Here is a 23,362-nt window from a genome sequence, read left to right as displayed (position 1 = left end):
AATTAAAAACACCTCACCACCACGTAATTCAAAACACCTCACCACCACATAATTCAAAACACCTCACCACCATGTAATTCAAAACACACCACCACATAATTCAAAACACCTCACCACCATGTAATTTAAAACACCTCACCACCAAGTAATTCAAAACACCTCATCACCAAGTAATTCAAAACACCTCACCACCAAGTAATTTAAAACACCTCACCACCAAGTAATTCAAAACACCTCACCACCACGTAATTCAAAACACCTCACCAACACGTAATTCAAAACACCTCACCACTACGTAATTCAAAACACCTCACCACCACGTAATTCAAAACACCTCACCACCACGAAATTAAAAACACCTCACAGCCATAAAACACAAAATAAAAACACCTCACAGCCACGAAATTAAAAACACCTCACCACCCCGTCATCTAAAAACACCTCATCACCAAGTAATTCAAAACACCTCACCACGAAGTCATTCAAAACACCTCACCACCAAGTAATTCAAAACACCTCACCATCAAGTAATTCAAAACACCTCACCACCAAGTAATTCAAAACACCTCACCACCACGTAATTCAAAACACCTCACCACCACGTAATTTAAAACACCTCACCACCAAGTAATTCAAAACACCTCACCACCACGTAATTCAAAACACCTCACCACCAAGTAATTCAAAACACCTCACCACCAAGTAATTCAAAACACCTCACCACCACGTAATTCAAAACACCTCACCACCAAGTAATTCAAAACACCTCACCACCAAGTAATTCAAAACACCTCACCACCAAGTAATTCAAAACACCTCACCACCACATAATTCAAAACACCTCACCACCACGTAATTCAAAACACCTCACCACCACGTAATTCAAAACACCTCACCACCATGTAATTCAAAACACCTCACCACCACGTAATTCAAAACACCTCACCACCAAGTAATTTAAAACACCTCACCACCAAGTAATTTAAAACACCTCACCACCACGTAATTCAAAACACCTCACCAACACGTAATTCAAAACACCTCACCACCACGTAATTCAAAACACCTCACCAACACGTAATTCAAAACAGCTCACCACCACATAATTCAAAACACCTCACCACCACATAATTCAAAACACCGCACCACCACGTAATTCAAAACACCTCACCACCACGTAATTCAAAACACAACACCACCAAGTAATTCAAAACACCTCACCACCAAGTAATTTAAAACACCTCACCACTAAGTAATTCAAAACACCTCACCACCACGTAATTCAAAACACCTCACCAACACGTAATTCAAAACACAACACCACCAAGTAATTCAAAACACCTCACCACCAAGTAATTCAAAACACCTCACCACCAAGTAATTTAAAACACCTCACCACCAAGTAATTCAAAACACCTCACCACCACGTAATTCAAAACACCTCACCATCACGTAATTCAAAACACCTCACCACCAAGTAATTTAAAACACCTCACAGCCATAAAACACATAATAAAAACACCTCACCACCAAGTAATTCAAAACACCTCACCACCAAGTAATTCAAAACACCTCACCACCACGTAATTCAAAACAGCTCACCACCACGTAATTCAAAACACCTCACCACCACGTAATTCAAAACACCTCACCACCACGTAATTCAAAACACAACACCACCAGTAATTCAAAACACCTCACCACCAAGGAATTTAAAACACGTCACAGCCATAAAACACGTAATAAAAACACCTCACCACCACGAAATTAAAAACACCTCACCACCACGAAATTAAAAACACCTCACAGCCATAAAACACATAATAAAAACACCTCACCACCACGAAATTAAAAACACCTCACAGCCATAAAACACATAATAAAAACACCTCACATCCACGAAATTAAAAACACCTCACCACCAAGTAATTAAAAACACCTCACCACCACGTAATTAAAAACACCTCACCACCACGTAATTATAAATACCTCACCACCAAGTCATTCAAAACACCTCACCACCAAGTAATTCAAAACACCTCACCATCAAGTAATTCAAAACACCTCACCACCACGTAATTCAAAACACATCACCACCACATAATTCAAAACACCTCACCACCACGTAATTCAAAACACATCACCACCACATAATTCAAAACACCTCACCACCATGTAATTCAAAACACAACACCATGTAATTCAAAACACCTCACCACCAAGTAATTCAAAACACAACACCATGTAATTCAAAACACCTCACCACCAAGTAATTCAAAACACCTCACCACCAAGTAATTCAAAACACCTCACCACCACGTAATTCAAAACACCTCACCACCACGTAATTCAAAACACCTCACCACCAAGTAATTCAAAACACCTCACCACCACGTAATTCAAAACACCTCACCACCAAGTAATTAAAAACACCTCACCACCACGTAATGAAAAACACCTCACCACCAAGTAATTCAAAACACCTCACCACCAAGTAATTCAAAACACCTCGCCACCAAGTAATTCAAAACACCTCACCACCAAGTAATTCAAAACACCTCACCACCACGTAATTCAAAACACCTCACCAACACGTAATTCAAAACACCTCACCACCACGTAATTCAAAACACCTCACCACCAAGTAATTCAAAACACCTCACCACCACGTAATTCAAAACACCTCACCACCACGAAATTAAAAACACCTCACAGCCATAAAACACATAATAAAAACACCTCACAGCCACGAAATTAAAAACACCTCACCACCACGTCATCTAAAAACACCTCATCACCGAGTAATTCAAAACACCTCACCACCAAGTCATTCAAAACACCTCACCACCAAGTCATTCAAAACACCTCACCACCAAGTAATTCAAAACACCTCACCATCAAGTAATTAAAAACACCTCACCACCAAGTAATTCAAAACACCTTACCACCACGTAATTCAAAACACCTCACCACCACGTAATTCAAAACACCTCACCACCACGTAATTCAAAACACCTCTACACCAAGTAATTCAAAACACCTCACCACCAAGTAATTCAAAACACCTCACCACCACGTAATTCAAAACACCTCACCACCAAGTAATTCAAAACACCTCACCACCACGTAATGAAAAACACCTCACCACCAAGTAATTCAAAACACCTCACCACCAAGTAATTCAAAACACCTCACCACCAAGTAATTCAAAACACCTCACCACCAAGTAATTCAAAACACCTCACCACCAAGTAATTCAAAACATCTCACCACCACATAATTAAAAACACCTCACCACCACGTAATTCAAAACACCTCACCACCACATAATTCAAAACACCTCACCACCATGTAATTCAAAACACACCACCACATAATTCAAAACACCTCACCACCACGTAATTTAAAACACCTCACCACCAAGTAATTCAAAACACCTCATCACCAAGTAATTCAAAACACCTCACCACCAAGTAATTTAAACCACCTCACCACCAAGTAATTCAAAACACCTCACCACCACGTAATTCAAAACACCTCACCAACACGTAATTCAAAACACCTCACCACGACATAATTCAAAACACCTCACCACCACGTAATTCAAAACACCTCACCACCACGAAATTAAAAACACCTCACAGCCATAAAACACAAAATAAAAACGCCTCACAGCCACGAAATTAAAAACACCTCACCACCACGTCATCTAAAAACACCTCATCACCAAGTAATTCAAAACACCTCACCACGAAGTCATTCAAAACACCTCACCACCAAGTAATTCAAAACACCTCACCATCAAGTAATTCAAAACACCTCACCACCAAGTAATTCAAAACACCTCACCACCACGTAATTCAAAACACCTCACCACCACGTAATTCAAAACACCTCACCACCACGTAATTTAAAACACCTCACCACCACGTAATTCAAAACACCTCACCACCAAGTAATTCAAAACACCTCACCACCATGTAATTCAAAACACCTCACCACCATGTAATTCAAAACACCTCACCACCACGTAATTCAAAACACCTCACCACCAAGTAATTCAAAACACCTCACCACCACATAATTCAAAACACCTCACCACCACGTAATTCAAAACACCTCACCACCAAGTAATTCAAAACACCTCACCACCAAGTAATTCAAAACACCTCACCACCAAGTAATTCAAAACACCTCACCACCACATAATTCAAAACACCTCACCACCACGTAATTCAAAACACCTCACCACCATGTAATTCAAAACACCTCACCACCAAGTAATTTAAAACACCTCACCACCAAGTAATTTAAAACACCTCACCACCACGTAATTCAAAACACCTCACCAACACGTAATTCAAAACACCTCACCACCACGTAATTCAAAACACCTCACCAACACGTAATTCAAAACACCTCACCACCACATAATTCAAAACACCTCACCACCACATAATTCAAAACACCTCACCACCACATAATTCAAAACACCTCACCACCACGTAATTCAAAACACAACACCACCAAGTAATTCAAAACACCTCACCACCAAGTAATTTAAAACACCTCACCACCAAGTAATTCAAAACACCTCACCACCACGTAATTCAAAACACCTCACCACCACGAAATTAAAAACCTCACAGCCATAAAACACATAATAACAACACCTCACAGCCACGAAATTAAAAACACCTCACCACCACGTCATCTAAAAACACCTCATCACCTAGTAATTCAAAACACCTCACCACCAAGTCATTCAAAACACCTCACCACCAAGTCATTCAAAACACCTCACCACCAAGTAATTCAAAACACCTCACCATCAAGTAATTCAAAACACCTCACCACCAAGTAATTCAAAACACCTTAACACCACGTAATTCAAAACACCTCACCACCACGTAATTCAAAACACCTCACCACCACATAATTCAAAACACCTCTACACCAAGTAATTCAAAACACCTCACCACCAAGTAATTCAAAACACCTCACCACCACGTAATTCAAAACACCTCACCACCAAGTAATTCAAAACACCTCACCACCACGTAATGAAAAACACCTCACCACCAAGTAATTCAAAACACCTCACCACCAAGTAATTCAAAACACCTCACCACCAAGTAATTCAAAACACCTCACCACCAAGTAATTCAAAACACCTCACCACCAAGTAATTAAAAACACCTCACCACCACATAATTAAAAACACCTCACCACAACGTAATTCAAAACACCTCACCACCACATAATTCAAAACACCTCACCACCATGTAATTCAAAACACACCACCACATAATTCAAAACACCTCACCACCATGTAATTTAAAACACCTCACCACCAAGTAATTCAAAACACCTCATCACCAAGTAATTCAAAACACCTCACCACCAAGTAATTTAAAACACCTCACCACCAAGTAATTCAAAACACCTCACCACCACGTAATTCAAAACACCTCACCAACACGTAATTCAAAACACCTCACCACTACGTAATTCAAAACACCTCACCACCACGTAATTCAAAACACCTCACCACCACGAAATTAAAAACACCTCACAGCCATAAAACACAAAATAAAAACACCTCACAGCCACGAAATTAAAAACACCTCACCACCCCGTCATCTAAAAACACCTCATCACCAAGTAATTCAAAACACCTCACCACGAAGTCATTCAAAACACCTCACCACCAAGTAATTCAAAACACCTCACCATCAAGTAATTCAAAACACCTCACCACCAAGTAATTCAAAACACCTCACCACCAAGTAATTCAAAACACCTCACCACCAAGTAATTCAAAACACCTCACCACCAAGTAATTAAAAACACCTCACCACCACATAATTAAAAACACCTCACCACCACGTAATTCAAAACACCTCACCACCACATAATTCAAAACACCTCACCACCATGTAATTCAAAACACACCACCACATAATTCAAAACACCTCACCACCATGTAATTTAAAACACCTCACCACCAAGTAATTCAAAACACCTCATCACCAAGTAATTCAAAACACCTCACCACCAAGTAATTTAAAACACCTCACCACCAAGTAATTCAAAACACCTCACCACCACGTAATTCAAAACACCTCACCAACACGTAATTCAAAACACCTCACCACTACGTAATTCAAAACACCTCACCACCACGTAATTCAAAACACCTCACCACCACGAAATTAAAAACACCTCACAGCCATAAAACACAAAATAAAAACACCTCACAGCCACGAAATTAAAAACACCTCACCACCCCGTCATCTAAAAACACCTCATCACCAAGTAATTCAAAACACCTCACCACGAAGTCATTCAAAACACCTCACCACCAAGTAATTCAAAACACCTCACCATCAAGTAATTCAAAACACCTCACCACCAAGTAATTCAAAACACCTCACCACCACGTAATTCAAAACACCTCACCACCACGTAATTTAAAACACCTCACCACCAAGTAATTCAAAACACCTCACCACCACGTAATTCAAAACACCTCACCACCAAGTAATTCAAAACACCTCACCACCAAGTAATTCAAAACACCTCACCACCACGTAATTCAAAACACCTCACCACCAAGTAATTCAAAACACCTCACCACCAAGTAATTCAAAACACCTCACCACCAAGTAATTCAAAACACCTCACCACCACATAATTCAAAACACCTCACCACCACGTAATTCAAAACACCTCACCACCACGTAATTCAAAACACCTCACCACCATGTAATTCAAAACACCTCACCACCACGTAATTCAAAACACCTCACCACCAAGTAATTTAAAACACCTCACCACCAAGTAATTTAAAACACCTCACCACCACGTAATTCAAAACACCTCACCAACACGTAATTCAAAACACCTCACCACCACGTAATTCAAAACACCTCACCAACACGTAATTCAAAACAGCTCACCACCACATAATTCAAAACACCTCACCACCACATAATTCAAAACACCTCACCACCACGTAATTCAAAACACCTCACCACCACGTAATTCAAAACACAACACCACCAAGTAATTCAAAACACCTCACCACCAAGTAATTTAAAACACCTCACCACTAAGTAATTCAAAACACCTCACCACCACGTAATTCAAAACACCTCACCAACACGTAATTCAAAACACAACACCACCAAGTAATTCAAAACACCTCACCACCAAGTAATTCAAAACACCTCACCACCAAGTAATTTAAAACACCTCACCACCAAGTAATTCAAAACACCTCACCACCACGTAATTCAAAACACCTCACCATCACGTAATTCAAAACACCTCACCACCAAGTAATTTAAAACACCTCACAGCCATAAAACACATAATAAAAACACCTCACCACCAAGTAATTCAAAACACCTCACCACCAAGTAATTCAAAACACCTCACCACCACGTAATTCAAAACAGCTCACCACCACGTAATTCAAAACACCTCACCACCACGTAATTCAAAACACCTCACCACCACGTAATTCAAAACACAACACCACCAGTAATTCAAAACACCTCACCACCAAGGAATTTAAAACACGTCACAGCCATAAAACACGTAATAAAAACACCTCACCACCACGAAATTAAAAACACCTCACCACCACGAAATTAAAAACACCTCACAGCCATAAAACACATAATAAAAACACCTCACCACCACGAAATTAAAAACACCTCACAGCCATAAAACACATAATAAAAACACCTCACATCCACGAAATTAAAAACACCTCACCACCAAGTAATTAAAAACACCTCACCACCACGTAATTAAAAACATCTCACCACCACGTAATTATAAATACCTCACCACCAAGTCATTCAAAACACCTCACCACCAAGTAATTCAAAACACCTCACCATCAAGTAATTCAAAACACCTCACCACCAAGTAATTCAAAACACCTCACCACCACGTAATTCAAAACACCTCACCACCACGTAATTCAAAACACCTCACCACCACATAATTCAAAACACCTCACCACCAAGTAATTCAAAACACCTCACCACTACGTAATTCAAAACACCTCACCACCAAGTAATTCAAAACACCTCACCACCACGTAATTCAAAACACCTCACCACCAAGTAATTAAAAACACCTCACCACCACGTAATGAAAAACACCTCACCAACACGTAATTCAAAACACCTCACCACTACGTAATTCAAAACACCTCACCACCACGTAATTCAAAACACCTCACCACCACGAAATTAAAAACACCTCACAGCCATAAAACACAAAATAAAAACACCTCACAGCCACGAAATTAAAAACACCTCACCACCCCGTCATCTAAAAACACCTCATCACCAAGTAATTCAAAACACCTCACCACGAAGTCATTCAAAACACCTCACCACCAAGTAATTCAAAACACCTCACCATCAAGTAATTCAAAACACCTCACCACCAAGTAATTCAAAACACCTCACCACCACGTAATTCAAAACACCTCACCACCACGTAATTTAAAACACCTCACCACCAAGTAATTCAAAACACCTCACCACCACGTAATTCAAAACACCTCACCACCACGTAATTCAAAACACCTCACCACCACGAAATTAAAAACCTCACAGCCATAAAACACATAATAACAACACCTCACAGCCACGAAATTAAAAACACCTCACCACCACGTCATCTAAAAACACCTCATCACCTAGTAATTCAAAACACCTCACCACCAAGTCATTCAAAACACCTCACCACCAAGTCATTCAAAACACCTCACCACCAAGTAATTCAAAACACCTCACCATCAAGTAATTCAAAACACCTCACCACCAAGTAATTCAAAACACCTTAACACCACGTAATTCAAAACACCTCACCACCACGTAATTCAAAACACCTCACCACCACATAATTCAAAACACCTCTACACCAAGTAATTCAAAACACCTCACCACCAAGTAATTCAAAACACCTCACCACCACGTAATTCAAAACACCTCACCACCAAGTAATTCAAAACACCTCACCACCACGTAATGAAAAACACCTCACCACCAAGTAATTCAAAACACCTCACCACCAAGTAATTCAAAACACCTCACCACCAAGTAATTCAAAACACCTCACCACCAAGTAATTCAAAACACCTCACCACCAAGTAATTAAAAACACCTCACCACCACATAATTAAAAACACCTCACCACAACGTAATTCAAAACACCTCACCACCACATAATTCAAAACACCTCACCACCATGTAATTCAAAACACACCACCACATAATTCAAAACACCTCACCACCATGTAATTTAAAACACCTCACCACCAAGTAATTCAAAACACCTCATCACCAAGTAATTCAAAACACCTCACCACCAAGTAATTTAAAACACCTCACCACCAAGTAATTCAAAACACCTCACCACCACGTAATTCAAAACACCTCACCAACACGTAATTCAAAACACCTCACCACTACGTAATTCAAAACACCTCACCACCACGTAATTCAAAACACCTCACCACCACGAAATTAAAAACACCTCACAGCCATAAAACACAAAATAAAAACACCTCACAGCCACGAAATTAAAAACACCTCACCACCCCGTCATCTAAAAACACCTCATCACCAAGTAATTCAAAACACCTCACCACGAAGTCATTCAAAACACCTCACCACCAAGTAATTCAAAACACCTCACCATCAAGTAATTCAAAACACCTCACCACCAAATAATTCAAAACACCTCACCACCAAGTAATTCAAAACACCTCACCACCAAGTAATTCAAAACACCTCACCACCAAGTAATTAAAAACACCTCACCACCACATAATTAAAAACACCTCACCACCACGTAATTCAAAACACCTCACCACCACATAATTCAAAACACCTCACCACCATGTAATTCAAAACACACCACCACATAATTCAAAACACCTCACCACCATGTAATTTAAAACACCTCACCACCAAGTAATTCAAAACACCTCATCACCAAGTAATTCAAAACACCTCACCACCAAGTAATTTAAAACACCTCACCACCAAGTAATTCAAAACACCTCACCACCACGTAATTCAAAACACCTCACCAACACGTAATTCAAAACACCTCACCACTACGTAATTCAAAACACCTCACCACCACGTAATTCAAAACACCTCACCACCACGAAATTAAAAACACCTCACAGCCATAAAACACAAAATAAAAACACCTCACAGCCACGAAATTAAAAACACCTCACCACCCCGTCATCTAAAAACACCTCATCACCAAGTAATTCAAAACACCTCACCACGAAGTCATTCAAAACACCTCACCACCAAGTAATTCAAAACACCTCACCATCAAGTAATTCAAAACACCTCACCACCAAGTAATTCAAAACACCTCACCACCACGTAATTCAAAACACCTCACCACCACGTAATTTAAAACACCTCACCACCAAGTAATTCAAAACACCTCACCACCACGTAATTCAAAACACCTCACCACCAAGTAATTCAAAACACCTCACCACCAAGTAATTCAAAACACCTCACCACCACGTAATTCAAAACACCTCACCACCAAGTAATTCAAAACACCTCACCACCAAGTAATTCAAAACACCTCACCACCAAGTAATTCAAAACACCTCACCACCACATAATTCAAAACACCTCACCACCACGTAATTCAAAACACCTCACCACCACGTAATTCAAAACACCTCACCACCATGTAATTCAAAACACCTCACCACCACGTAATTCAAAACACCTCACCACCAAGTAATTTAAAACACCTCACCACCAAGTAATTTAAAACACCTCACCACCACGTAATTCAAAACACCTCACCAACACGTAATTCAAAACACCTCACCACCACGTAATTCAAAACACCTCACCAACACGTAATTCAAAACAGCTCACCACCACATAATTCAAAACACCTCACCACCACATAATTCAAAACACCTCACCACCACGTAATTCAAAACACCTCACCACCACGTAATTCAAAACACAACACCACCAAGTAATTCAAAACACCTCACCACCAAGTAATTTAAAACACCTCACCACTAAGTAATTCAAAACACCTCACCACCACGTAATTCAAAACACCTCACCAACACGTAATTCAAAACACAACACCACCAAGTAATTCAAAACACCTCACCACCAAGTAATTCAAAACACCTCACCACCAAGTAATTTAAAACACCTCACCACCAAGTAATTCAAAACACCTCACCACCACGTAATTCAAAACACCTCACCATCACGTAATTCAAAACACCTCACCACCAAGTAATTTAAAACACCTCACAGCCATAAAACACATAATAAAAACACCTCACCACCAAGTAATTCAAAACACCTCACCACCAAGTAATTCAAAACACCTCACCACCACGTAATTCAAAACAGCTCACCACCACGTAATTCAAAACACCTCACCACCACGTAATTCAAAACACCTCACCACCACGTAATTCAAAACACAACACCACCAGTAATTCAAAACACCTCACCACCAAGGAATTTAAAACACGTCACAGCCATAAAACACGTAATAAAAACACCTCACCACCACGAAATTAAAAACACCTCACCACCACGAAATTAAAAACACCTCACAGCCATAAAACACATAATAAAAACACCTCACCACCACGAAATTAAAAACACCTCACAGCCATAAAACACATAATAAAAACACCTCACATCCACGAAATTAAAAACACCTCACCACCAAGTAATTAAAAACACCTCACCACCACGTAATTAAAAACATCTCACCACCACGTAATTATAAATACCTCACCACCAAGTCATTCAAAACACCTCACCACCAAGTAATTCAAAACACCTCACCATCAAGTAATTCAAAACACCTCACCACCAAGTAATTCAAAACACCTCACCACCACGTAATTCAAAACACCTCACCACCACGTAATTCAAAACACCTCACCACCACATAATTCAAAACACCTCACCACCAAGTAATTCAAAACACCTCACCACTACGTAATTCAAAACACCTCACCACCAAGTAATTCAAAACACCTCACCACCACGTAATTCAAAACACCTCACCACCAAGTAATTAAAAACACCTCACCACCACGTAATGAAAAACACCTCACCAACACGTAATTCAAAACACCTCACCACTAAGTAATTCAAAACACCTCACCACCACGTAATTCAAAACACCTCACCACCACGAAATTAAAAACACCTCACAGCCATAAAACACAAAATAAAAACACCTCACAGCCACGAAATTAAAAACACCTCACCACCCCGTCATCTAAAAACACCTCATCACCAAGTAATTCAAAACACCTCACCACGAAGTCATTCAAAACACCTCACCACCAAGTAATTCAAAACACCTCACCATCAAGTAATTCAAAACACCTCACCACCAAGTAATTCAAAACACCTCACCACCACGTAATTCAAAACACCTCACCACCACGTAATTTAAAACACCTCACCACCAAGTAATTCAAAACACCTCACCACCACGTAATTCAAAACACCTCACCACCAAGTAATTCAAAACACCTCACCACCAAGTAATTCAAAACACCTCACCACCACGTAATTCAAAACACCTCACCACCAAGTAATTCAAAACACCTCACCACCAAGTAATTCAAAACACCTCACCACCAAGTAATTCAAAACACCTCACCACCACATAATTCAAAACACCTCACCACCACGTAATTCAAAACACCTCACCACCACGTAATTCAAAACACCTCACCACCATGTAATTCAAAACACCTCACCACCACGTAATTCAAAACACCTCACCACCAAGTAATTTAAAACACCTCACCACCAAGTAATTTAAAACACCTCACCACCACGTAATTCAAAACACCTCACCAACACGTAATTCAAAACACCTCACCACCACGTAATTCAAAACACCTCACCAACACGTAATTCAAAACAGCTCACCACCACATAATTCAAAACACCTCACCACCACATAATTCAAAACACCTCACCACCACGTAATTCAAAACACCTCACCACCACGTAATTCAAAACACAACACCACCAAGTAATTCAAAACACCTCACCACCAAGTAATTTAAAACACCTCACCACTAAGTAATTCAAAACACCTCACCACCACGTAATTCAAAACACCTCACCAACACGTAATTCAAAACACAACACCACCAAGTAATTCAAAACACCTCACCACCAAGTAATTCAAAACACCTCACCACCAAGTAATTTAAAACACCTCACCACCAAGTAATTCAAAACACCTCACCACCACGTAATTCAAAACACCTCACCATCACGTAATTCAAAACACCTCACCACCAAGTAATTTAAAACACCTCACAGCCATAAAACACATAATAAAAACACCTCACCACCAAGTAATTCAAAACACCTCACCACCAAGTAATTCAAAACACCTCACCACCACGTAATTCAAAACAGCTCACCACCACGTAATTCAAAACACCTCACCACCACGTAATTCAAAACACCTCACCACCACGTAATTCAAAACACAACACCACCAGTAATTCAAAACACCTCACCACCAAGGAATTTAAAACACGTCACAGCCATAAAACACGTAATAAAAACACCTCACCACCACGAAATTAAAAACACCTCACCACCACGAAATTAAAAACACCTCACAGCCATAAAACACATAATAAAAACACCTCACCACCACGAAATTAAAAACACCTCACAGCCATAAAACACATAATAAAAACACCTCACATCCACGAAATTAAAAACACCTCACCACCAAGTAATTAAAAACACCTCACCACCACGTAATTAAAAACACCTCACCACCACGTAATTATAAATACCTCACCACCAAGTCATTCAAAACACCTCACCACCAAGTAATTCAAAACACCTCACCATCAAGTAATTCAAAACACCTCACCACCAAGTAATTCAAAACACCTCACCACCACGTAATTCAAAACACCTCACCACCACGTAATTCAAAACACCTCACCACCACATAATTCAAAACACCTCACCACCAAGTAATTCAAAACACCTCACCACCACGTAATTCAAAACACCTCACCACCAAGTAATTCAAAACACCTCACCACCACGTAATTCAAAACACCTCACCACCAAGTAATTAAAAACACCTCACCACCACGTAATGAAAAACACCTCACCACCATGTCGTTAAGTGACAACACAGACACTGCCCAGATGTGTAGATATATAGATAAATGACTGTACCCGAGTTGCCATGGTTTAAACCAATCATAATTCAAACAATTATTTTGCACAAATGTATTTGTAATATACATGACATCACATTTTATAAACAATTGAGGTTGAAAACTTAAGTTGAAAATTCTTTTTTTTTCAAAAAAAATTAAATAAATAAATTGGAAAGAATTTCAAATAAAATACCCTTAGGACATACCGACGGGAGAGATATGTGCATAACAGAAGTTTGGTACGATTTCACAAAAGTTTGAGAAAGTAGTTCAGTGACAAGACAAGACGTGACAACACAACACAGGACAGGACTGACGCTGCACACACATATATATATATATATATATGTATATAGTAGTATATATATATATATATATATATATATATATATGTATATATATATATATATATATATATATATATATATATATGTGAGTGGGGTCACCCTTGGGAATCCCACGGGCATGGACGTGTGTGACATTTCGACATATTGAATTAGATGCTGCACCTGCACATTCAGTTTCACAAAATGGTTACTGGCAATTTATCAGATGCACAAATGATGTAATCTACACAATGTATTTACTTCTGATAACATGTGAATGCATGTGCGTGCACACCCACACACACATATACACACACAAACACACGTACACCCACCCACACACATACATACACACACATACATACACACACATACACACACACATGTACACCCACACACGTACACCCACACACATACACTCACACACGTACACGCACACACATACACACACACACACACACACACACACACGTACATATGTACAAACACATATACACATACACACAAACACATCTCGTTTTTTCATTTCTGTTCCTCACAATTTTGTCTCTTATTCACAGACACAGACACACACACACACACACACACACAGACACACACACACACACACACACACACACACACACACATACACACATACATGTATATATGCACATATATACATTATATACATCCACACACACACACACACACACACACACACACACACACACACACACACGTATACACACACGTATACACACACGCACACACACACACATATATATATATATATATATATATATATGTATATATATATATATATATATACACACACACATACACAAACACACATACACACATACACCTACACACATATACACACACACACATATATAAACACATACTCACACACACACACATATATATATATATATATGTATATATATATATATATACCCACACACACACACACACAGACATATATATATACACACACACACACACACACACACACACACACACACACACACACAGACATATACACACACACACACACACACACACACACAGACATATACACACACACACATACACACACACACGTACACACACACATATACACACACATGTACACACATGCACACACATACACATACATACACATACACACATACACACACACACACACATATATATATATATATATATATATAAATGAACACGTTAAAGCGCGGCGTTACGCGCGCTGCTTGTGAGCAAGGAGGAAGCGGACAAGCGGTAACATATAAACGTCTTTATTGTAAGACTACACTGTAACCCTAAACTCCTCCGGGCTGGTCGCCCGGGGTATATCATGAGGCCACGCCTACCCCTCGGGCGTGGCCACCGCCCACTCGGTGCGTGGAATGATGTCACCACGCCAGTGGGCTTTTGTGTCCGCCACACGCGCCCCCCCCAGAATTCCCGCGCACCTGGAGGGCCAGTTTGCGGGGCAGACGAATGACCCGGCCGAAGCGCCCCCTGGCGATCGGCGGCGTCCGGGGTGCAGGGATACCAGGTGGGATGCCCCTGGCTGCCCCTGGGATGGGTGCAGGACCGGGGGGCGCCGTGGCGGCGGGGCTGGGCGGTGCCGGGGGTCCGCCCGCAGGAGGGCGGCCCCGACGTGGGGGTCGGGCCACTGGCGGTGGATGGTCCACATCGAGGTGGGCCGGCTTGAGGCGGTCTACCGAAACGCGATCAGGAGTACCGCCGATGTCCAGGGTGAAGTGCTTCGCCCCGGTCTCCAGCACGCGGAAAGGCCCGTCGTACGGGGGCCGCAGTGGTGTCCGATGGGCATCGTGGCGGACGAAGACGTACTCCGCCGTGCGAAGCTCCGGGGCGACGTGCGTCGGTGGGTGCCCGTGGCATGCCGTTGGCACCGGGGCGAACCTCTGGGCGGTCTCTTGCAGAGCGGAGCGCTGCTGTGCCGCGGACCATGGTGCCGTGGAGTCGGGGAGGAACTCGCCCGGCACCCGCAGCGGTTGCCCGAAGACCAACTCCGCCGCGGATGCGCGCAGGTCCTCCTTGGGCGCCGTCCGGAGGCCCAGCAGGACCCAGGGGAGCCTGTCGACCCAGCCGCCATCGCGGAGGGTGGCCCGGAGCGCGGCCTTCAATGAGCGGTGAAATCGCTCACACAGGCCGTTAGCCTGGGGGTGGTAGGCCGTGGTTCGGTGCAGCCGGACCCCGAGCCCCTGCGCAACCGCCCCCCAGAGCTCCGAGGTGAACTGGGGGCCGCGGTCGGATGAGATGTCTGAGGGGGCGCCGAACCGGGCGACCCAGGTGGCGATGAAAGCCTGCGCGACATCGGCCGCCGTTGTCGACGCCAAGGGCACGGCCTCCGGCCACCGGGTGGTGCGGTCCACCATGGTGAGGACGTAGGTGAAACCCCGCGAGGGGGGCAGAGGTCCCACCAGGTCCACGTGGACGTGGTCAAACCGGCGTTCCGGCACCGTGAACGGGGCCAACGGGGCCTGGGTGTGCCGGTGCACCTTGGCGCGCTGGCACGCGAGGCACGTCCTGGCCCAGCCGCGGACGGCCTTCCGGAGGCCATGCCAGACGAACTTGTCGGCGATCAGCCTTTGGGAGGCCCTCGCGCCCGGGTGGGACAGGCCGTGGATGGCGTCAAACACCTGGCGCTGCCAGCCCGCGGGCACAATGGGGCGAGGACGCCCGAGGGAGACGTCGCACAAGAGAGCCGCGCCCGCGCCGTCGAACGGCACCTCGGTGACGCGGAGGCCCGTGACGGCGGTCCGCAAGGCCTGGACGTCGGGGTCAGCGGCCTGGTCCGCTGCCATCCGGGCATAGTCGATGCCGAGGTGGACTGCGTGGGCGACGGCCCGGGAAAGGCAATCCGCCACCGGGTTGTCCTTCCCCGCGACGTGCTGGATGTCCGTCGTGTACTCGGACACGGCCGAGAGGTGACGCTGCTGCCGGGCCGACCACGGCTCGGTGACCTTGCCCATCGCGAAGATCAGCGGCTTGTGGTCGACGAAGGCAGTGAACGCCCGGCCCTCGAGCAGATGGCGGAAGTGCCTGACCGCCAAGTGAAGTCCGAGCAACTCGCGGTCGAAGGTACTGTAACGGCGTTCGGGCGGGCGAAGCTGCCGGCTAAAGAACGCCAGCGGTTGCCAAGCTCCACGCACCCATTGCTCGTGCACCGCGCCCACCGCGTAGTCCGAGGCATCGGTGGTGAGGGCGATCGGTGCATCGGGCGCCGGGTGCGCGAGCATGGTGGCGTTAGCCAAGGCGAGCTTCGCGCCCGTGAACGCCGTGTCCATCTGCTCGGTCCAGGTAACGTCGCCTTTGCCCGGCTTACCTCGGAGAGCTTCGTGCAGGGGGCGCAGGAGCTGGGCGATACGGGGCAGGAACCGATGGTAAAAGTTCACCATGCCCAGGAACTCCTGCAGCCCTCTGATCGTGCGGGGGCGCGGAAACCCCTTCACCGCCTCCACCTTGGCCGGCAGGGGGACGGCGCCGTGCCTGGTGACACGGTGCCCCAGAAAATCGATTGTGGCGGCGCCGAACCGGCACTTTGCAGGGTTCACAATCAGGCCATGCTGGCCCAGGCGTTCGAAGAGCGTGCGGAGGTGGCGTAGGTGCTCTTCGCGGGACGCGCTGGCGACGAGGATATCGTCCAGGTAGACGTAGACAAAATCCAAGTCGCGCAGGACGCTGTCCATCAGTCGCTGGAACGCCTGAGCCGCATTCTTCAGACCGAAGGGCATGCGCAGGAACTCGAAGAGTCCGAATGGCGTGATGACCGCCGTCTTCGGGACGTCCTCCGGCCTGACGGGGACCTGATGGTAGCCGCGTATGAGGTCCACCTTCGAGAAGAAGGACCTGCCCGCCAAACGGGCGGAAAAGTCCTGAATGTGGGGGACGGGGTAGCGGTCGGGAGTCGTGGCGTCATTGAGACGGCGATAGTCCCCGCACGGTCGCCATCCCCCGCCGGGCTTCGGCACGATGTGCAGCGGCGACGCCCAAGCGCTCTCTGAGCGCCGAACGATGCCGAGTCGCTCCAGGTTAGCGAACTCCGCTTTTGCCACCGCCAGCTTCGTCGGCTCGAGGCGGCGTGCCCGGGCGTAGACCGGTGGCCCGACGGTGGGGATGTGATGGGCCACCCCGTGCTTGACGGCCCCCACCGAGAAGGTGGGCCGCGTGAGGGCCGGGAAGCCGGCGAGGAGGCGGGTGAATGCGTCCGCTGCCGGAAGCGTACAGACCAACGTGGCCGGAACCGAATCGTTCGGCAAGCCGCTTGGCAAGCCGCTCGTTGAGCTGGGCAACGCACATGCGAGCGAGCTGAACGTCTCGGCCTGGACAAGCCGTCTGCGCTTGACGTCGACCAGGAGCCCATTAGCGCACAGGAAGTCCGCGCCAAGCAGTGCCATGGGCACGTCGGCGGTGACGAACGTCCATCGGAAAACCTGCCCTCCAAACCGCAGAGAGAGGCAGCGTTTTCCGTACGTACGGATGGGCGTCCCGTTCGCGGCAAGCAGCGCGGGGCCCCCACCCGCGGCGTGCTTGTCTGACGTGCCGGCGGGAATGACACTCACCTGTGCTCCCGTGTCGCACAGGTAACGGCGCCCGGAGAAGGTGTCCGTTATGAACAGCAGGCTGCTCGAACGGCCGGCGCTCATCACCACAATTGAGCGCCGGCCCGGGCGTTTCCCGACCCATTGAAGGAGCACGGCGGATGACACCGCCGAGCTTCGTGGCCGAACTTGGCGTGGAACCAGCACCAGGTGGTGGAGCTGGAGGAGTGCGGCTGGCTCCGCCAGGCCGGTGCAGTCGACGGGTTTCCCCGCGGTGGCGGTTTTCGCCGCGGCGGTGGGCGGGGCGTGGCGGCGTTCACGAGGTGCGTATCAGCATGCTGCTGAACTACAGCGTGCTGTAGAAGATGATGCTGTGGAACATCAGCGTGCTGTAGAAGATGATGCTGTGGAACATCAGCGTGCTGTAGAAGATGATGCTGTGGAACATCAGCGTGCTGTAGAAGATGATGCTGTGGAACATCAGCGTCGAAGGCCGTGACGGCCACGCCAACGCTCGCCCGCGTGTCCGAAGCGGCGAAGTACTTGTCCGCCTCGGCCGCCAATGCTCGGGGTTCCGTTAGCCCGGTCCCGGCCAACGCGAGGCGAACCTGCGCTGGAAGTTGGCGACGGAAAAGCGCCCGGAATAGCGAACCGGGGGCTTCGTCGCCCAACAGTGACAGCATATGGTCCATTCGGACCGACGGGCGCGTCTCACCGAGCTCGGGGAGATCCAGGAGGCGGTCGGCCCGTGCGTCGTCCGTGAGGCTGAACGTGGCTAGGAGTAGCCGCTTGAGTGCCTCGTACTTGTGGCCGTCCGGTGGGTGGCGAAGGACGGACACAACTCGAGCGGCCGTGCCGGGCCCGAGGGAGGCGACGACGTGGCAGTAGCGCGTGTCATCGCCGGTGAGGTGCCGAAGCTGAAATTGGGCTTCGGCCTGGACGAACCAGACTTCGGCCTGAGCCTCCCAAAATTCCGGAAGTTTGACGAAGGCGGCCATGGCGATGGCGTCGCGTGTGGAAGGATCGCTCCGGCAGATCCAACGTCGAGGGTCACCAGTAAAGCGCGGCGTTACGCGCGCTGCTTGTGAGCAAGGAGGAAGCGGACAAGCGGTAACATATAAACGTCTTTATTGTAAGACTACACTGTAACCCTAAACTCCTCCGGGCTGGTCGCCCGGGGTATATCATGAGGCCACGCCTACCCCTCGGGCGTGGCCACCGCCCACTCGGTGCGTGGAATGATGTCACCACGCCAGTGGGCTTTTGTGTCCGCCACAACGTGAACGTTTACTTCCGGATAATAATGTTGAATGAAATAAGAACGAAGAAATATATGTCGGCATCATTGTTGACGTTTTTGTGACGACTGTCATCAAACGGAAAAGTAATATATCTTAACGGAAAAGAAAAAGCGAATTTTTTATATATGTCGACACGTTGCCGTCGGTGTCATGTTGGGCGGTGTATGATGCAACATGACGCGATTTTTAAAAATATATCTCGGCAATTTCCCGTGTGTGCGTGAATGTTCTCAATTATTTCTGACACCGAGTCTAAAACTATCGATAAAAATTAAATCAGATGGTGAATTCGAGATAAAATCGTGAGGGTGACTCTCAATGAATGGGCTTTAGTTTACAGGCCTTTGAGAAATCATTTCATTCTATAAACGGAAACTTTCTTGGGATTCTCTTCCCGTTTTTTTTCAACAGAGTCTAACACTATGTTAGCGACTGTTAAAAATGAAATGATATATCGAATTAGAATTGAAATAAACCTGTGTGAGAGAGAAAGACAGCACGGGCCTAACTAAACAGGCTTCAAAGCCATTCGAGGTAATAAAATGGTGGATATTTGTTTACATGAAGCCTCTCCAAGAATTGGTGGAGCTACGGGTGGAGCTACTCTGCAAACGGACTAAGCCACATCCCCGGACAGACGGACAGAATCACCTTCGCCTATTATAATATATATATATATATCAGTCATTATGCGACCTTCATATCATCAGTGGGGAACCGCCATCAAGGTGTCCCATATAGCTGCTGCTGCACCTTGCTGGGAGTGATAAGCACCGCCTGCCACACGGTAGCATTATCTCTGGTATCCACTCATCATATGGAGTCGACCTGGATGCGGTTGGGAGTTACTAATTGGTATCTGTAATCTGGTTCTCCAACCTAATGAGCGAACGTCATGACGTCATCGCCATGCATGTCCGCCTTGCTGTATGGGACACCTTGCTGGCGGTTCCCCACTGATGATATGAAGGTCGCATAATGACTGATATAAAAACCGAAATGTCTTCAGAGTTACAAGTGTATGGAAGGCTCACTGCGTTGCCCTGATGAAGCCCCAACAAGGGCGAAACCAGATCGAAACCAGGAAACCAAAACTGAGTTTTGCATGCACTTGTGACAGTATCTGAATTTATAATCCATAATGACGCACTGCCAGATGGCTCCCCTGGAGCTTTGCAGGCAAGGCGGCCATGCATGGCGATGACGTCATGACGTTCGCTCACTAGGTTGGAGAACCAGATTACAGATACCAATATATATATATATAATTTCAAAACACACTTGGTCACAAGTGTGCCTCACTGACCGGGTCCTCAGTCAAGGTCCTCAGCATCATCCCGTTTCAGCCCTTCAACTTCGATACGGTCAGCTAAGGTGGGCCAGCAGGGGCACATACGCCTCCACATGCAGCAGCCTCAGCTGGATGCGTACATACCCCCACCCACAGCCAGTATATGTATATATATATATATAGTTATAGATTTTATTATTGATTCGTTTTAATTATTGATATGTAATTGTCCTGTTTTATTTGCTTTCTTTTTTCTCCCTCACTCCATGTTTTCTAGTTTTATCTGCTGATTTTGATCGCTTTTGTTGCTGCTGATTTCGTGAATGTTTCTGCACAGGTACCCCTGTGCTAAGAGTCACAGCACTTGATGCGGATGACCCAACGTATGGTAAAAGTGCACGTGTCGTGTACAGCTTGTTGGACGGACAGCCATACTTTACCATCGATCATCACACTGGTACAAGCACAAATGACGCCATGCATTCACATCAAACCTACTTCCTCTTTTTGTGTCTTTGTTTAAAACAACAGTGCAATTCTTGCAAAACTAATGCATGCAACTTAAAAAAAAAAAATCGAGCGAGTTCGTCAAAAAAATAACAATCGTTATATTTTTAAAGGATTTTTTCAATATTTATTGAATGTTTCAATACAGGACAAGTGTAATGTACCAAAGCGATGGTAAATGAGGCATCTGGCTCGATAGAACACACAGACAACCCAGCTTATTCATTAAAATTACACCAAATAAACTCTCCCACCATCCCATTGCAAATTATGGAATGTAATAACAATCCGTCAATGCATCCGTGATTCTTGGGGACATAAAATGCTACATTGTGTTTGCTCCAGATGTGATATTGTGAGGGGGGTTATCATTTTCCGTTTATTATCTTCCTGTAGCACATGTGCGCAAGTTCAAAGTTGTCCGGTATAATCCAGTGATGCCGATCCACGATGAGATGTAAAATGCTGCAACAATATTCTGAAAATTCTTCCTTCACCAAATGATCTGCAATGAGAAATTCAGACTTGTAGGAGAGGAATTAAACAAAAGCATGTTGAATGACAGTATATCAGCAGCGAGACAATTTATCACCAAAATTACATAGCAATGAGTCAGAAATAATGAGATTTGCAATTGTATGGATGAGAAAAATGTACAACAAAGATGTGGGGTGACCAAAAAAGTTTGACTTCGTTCAGGTGACAAGCATACAAGATTGAATGATTAATGATGGGTAGATAATGGAAAAATTCTGGAAGTGAGATTATGTGACAGCCTCTAGACATAAAGAGGCCTCCAATGGTGGATCTCTACACTCAGAGACACTAATGACTGCCAGTGCATGCGAATGATACTCAGAACATCGAATGCGTTCAAGAATGTAAAGTGCATTGCAGGAGCCCCAGTCCACAAAGGCAAGTCGTGTTGCATTGATCCATGCACACATGTTTTGTTGGGAATTCACTATATATATATCTATATATATTTTTTTTTTTTGGGGTTGAGATCCCCAACCCACTTGGCCATGCCGGTCATGTCCGCCATTACGTGCTAACAAAGCGGTTTTCCCTCACGCGTATTTTACCTCAAACAAAGAAAT

The 23,362-nt window shown here is 45.1% G+C and overlaps 1 protein-coding gene across 2 annotated transcripts in view; it reads left to right on the top strand.

The window, feature by feature from the left end:
* Positions 1-23,362, top strand: part of LOC137429057 (cadherin-7) — a 388,741-nt gene that overhangs the window by 229,172 nt on the left and 136,207 nt on the right. For both annotated transcript variants that reach the window (XM_078781016.1, XM_078781015.1), the window contains one exon: positions 22,093-22,212. In XM_078781016.1, the coding sequence (XP_078637142.1) occupies positions 22,093-22,212 (120 nt within the window). The remainder of the gene's footprint in view (positions 1-22,092; positions 22,213-23,362) is intronic.

The sequence above is a fragment of the Myxine glutinosa genome, chromosome 6 (genome assembly GCF_964187855.1).
Source record: "Myxine glutinosa chromosome 6, kmMyxGlut1.1, whole genome shotgun sequence".
Taxonomy (NCBI): domain Eukaryota; kingdom Metazoa; phylum Chordata; class Myxini; order Myxiniformes; family Myxinidae; genus Myxine; species Myxine glutinosa.
The sequence above is the reverse complement of the archived record's forward strand: the minus strand, read 5'-3'. Positions and strand labels throughout refer to the sequence as shown.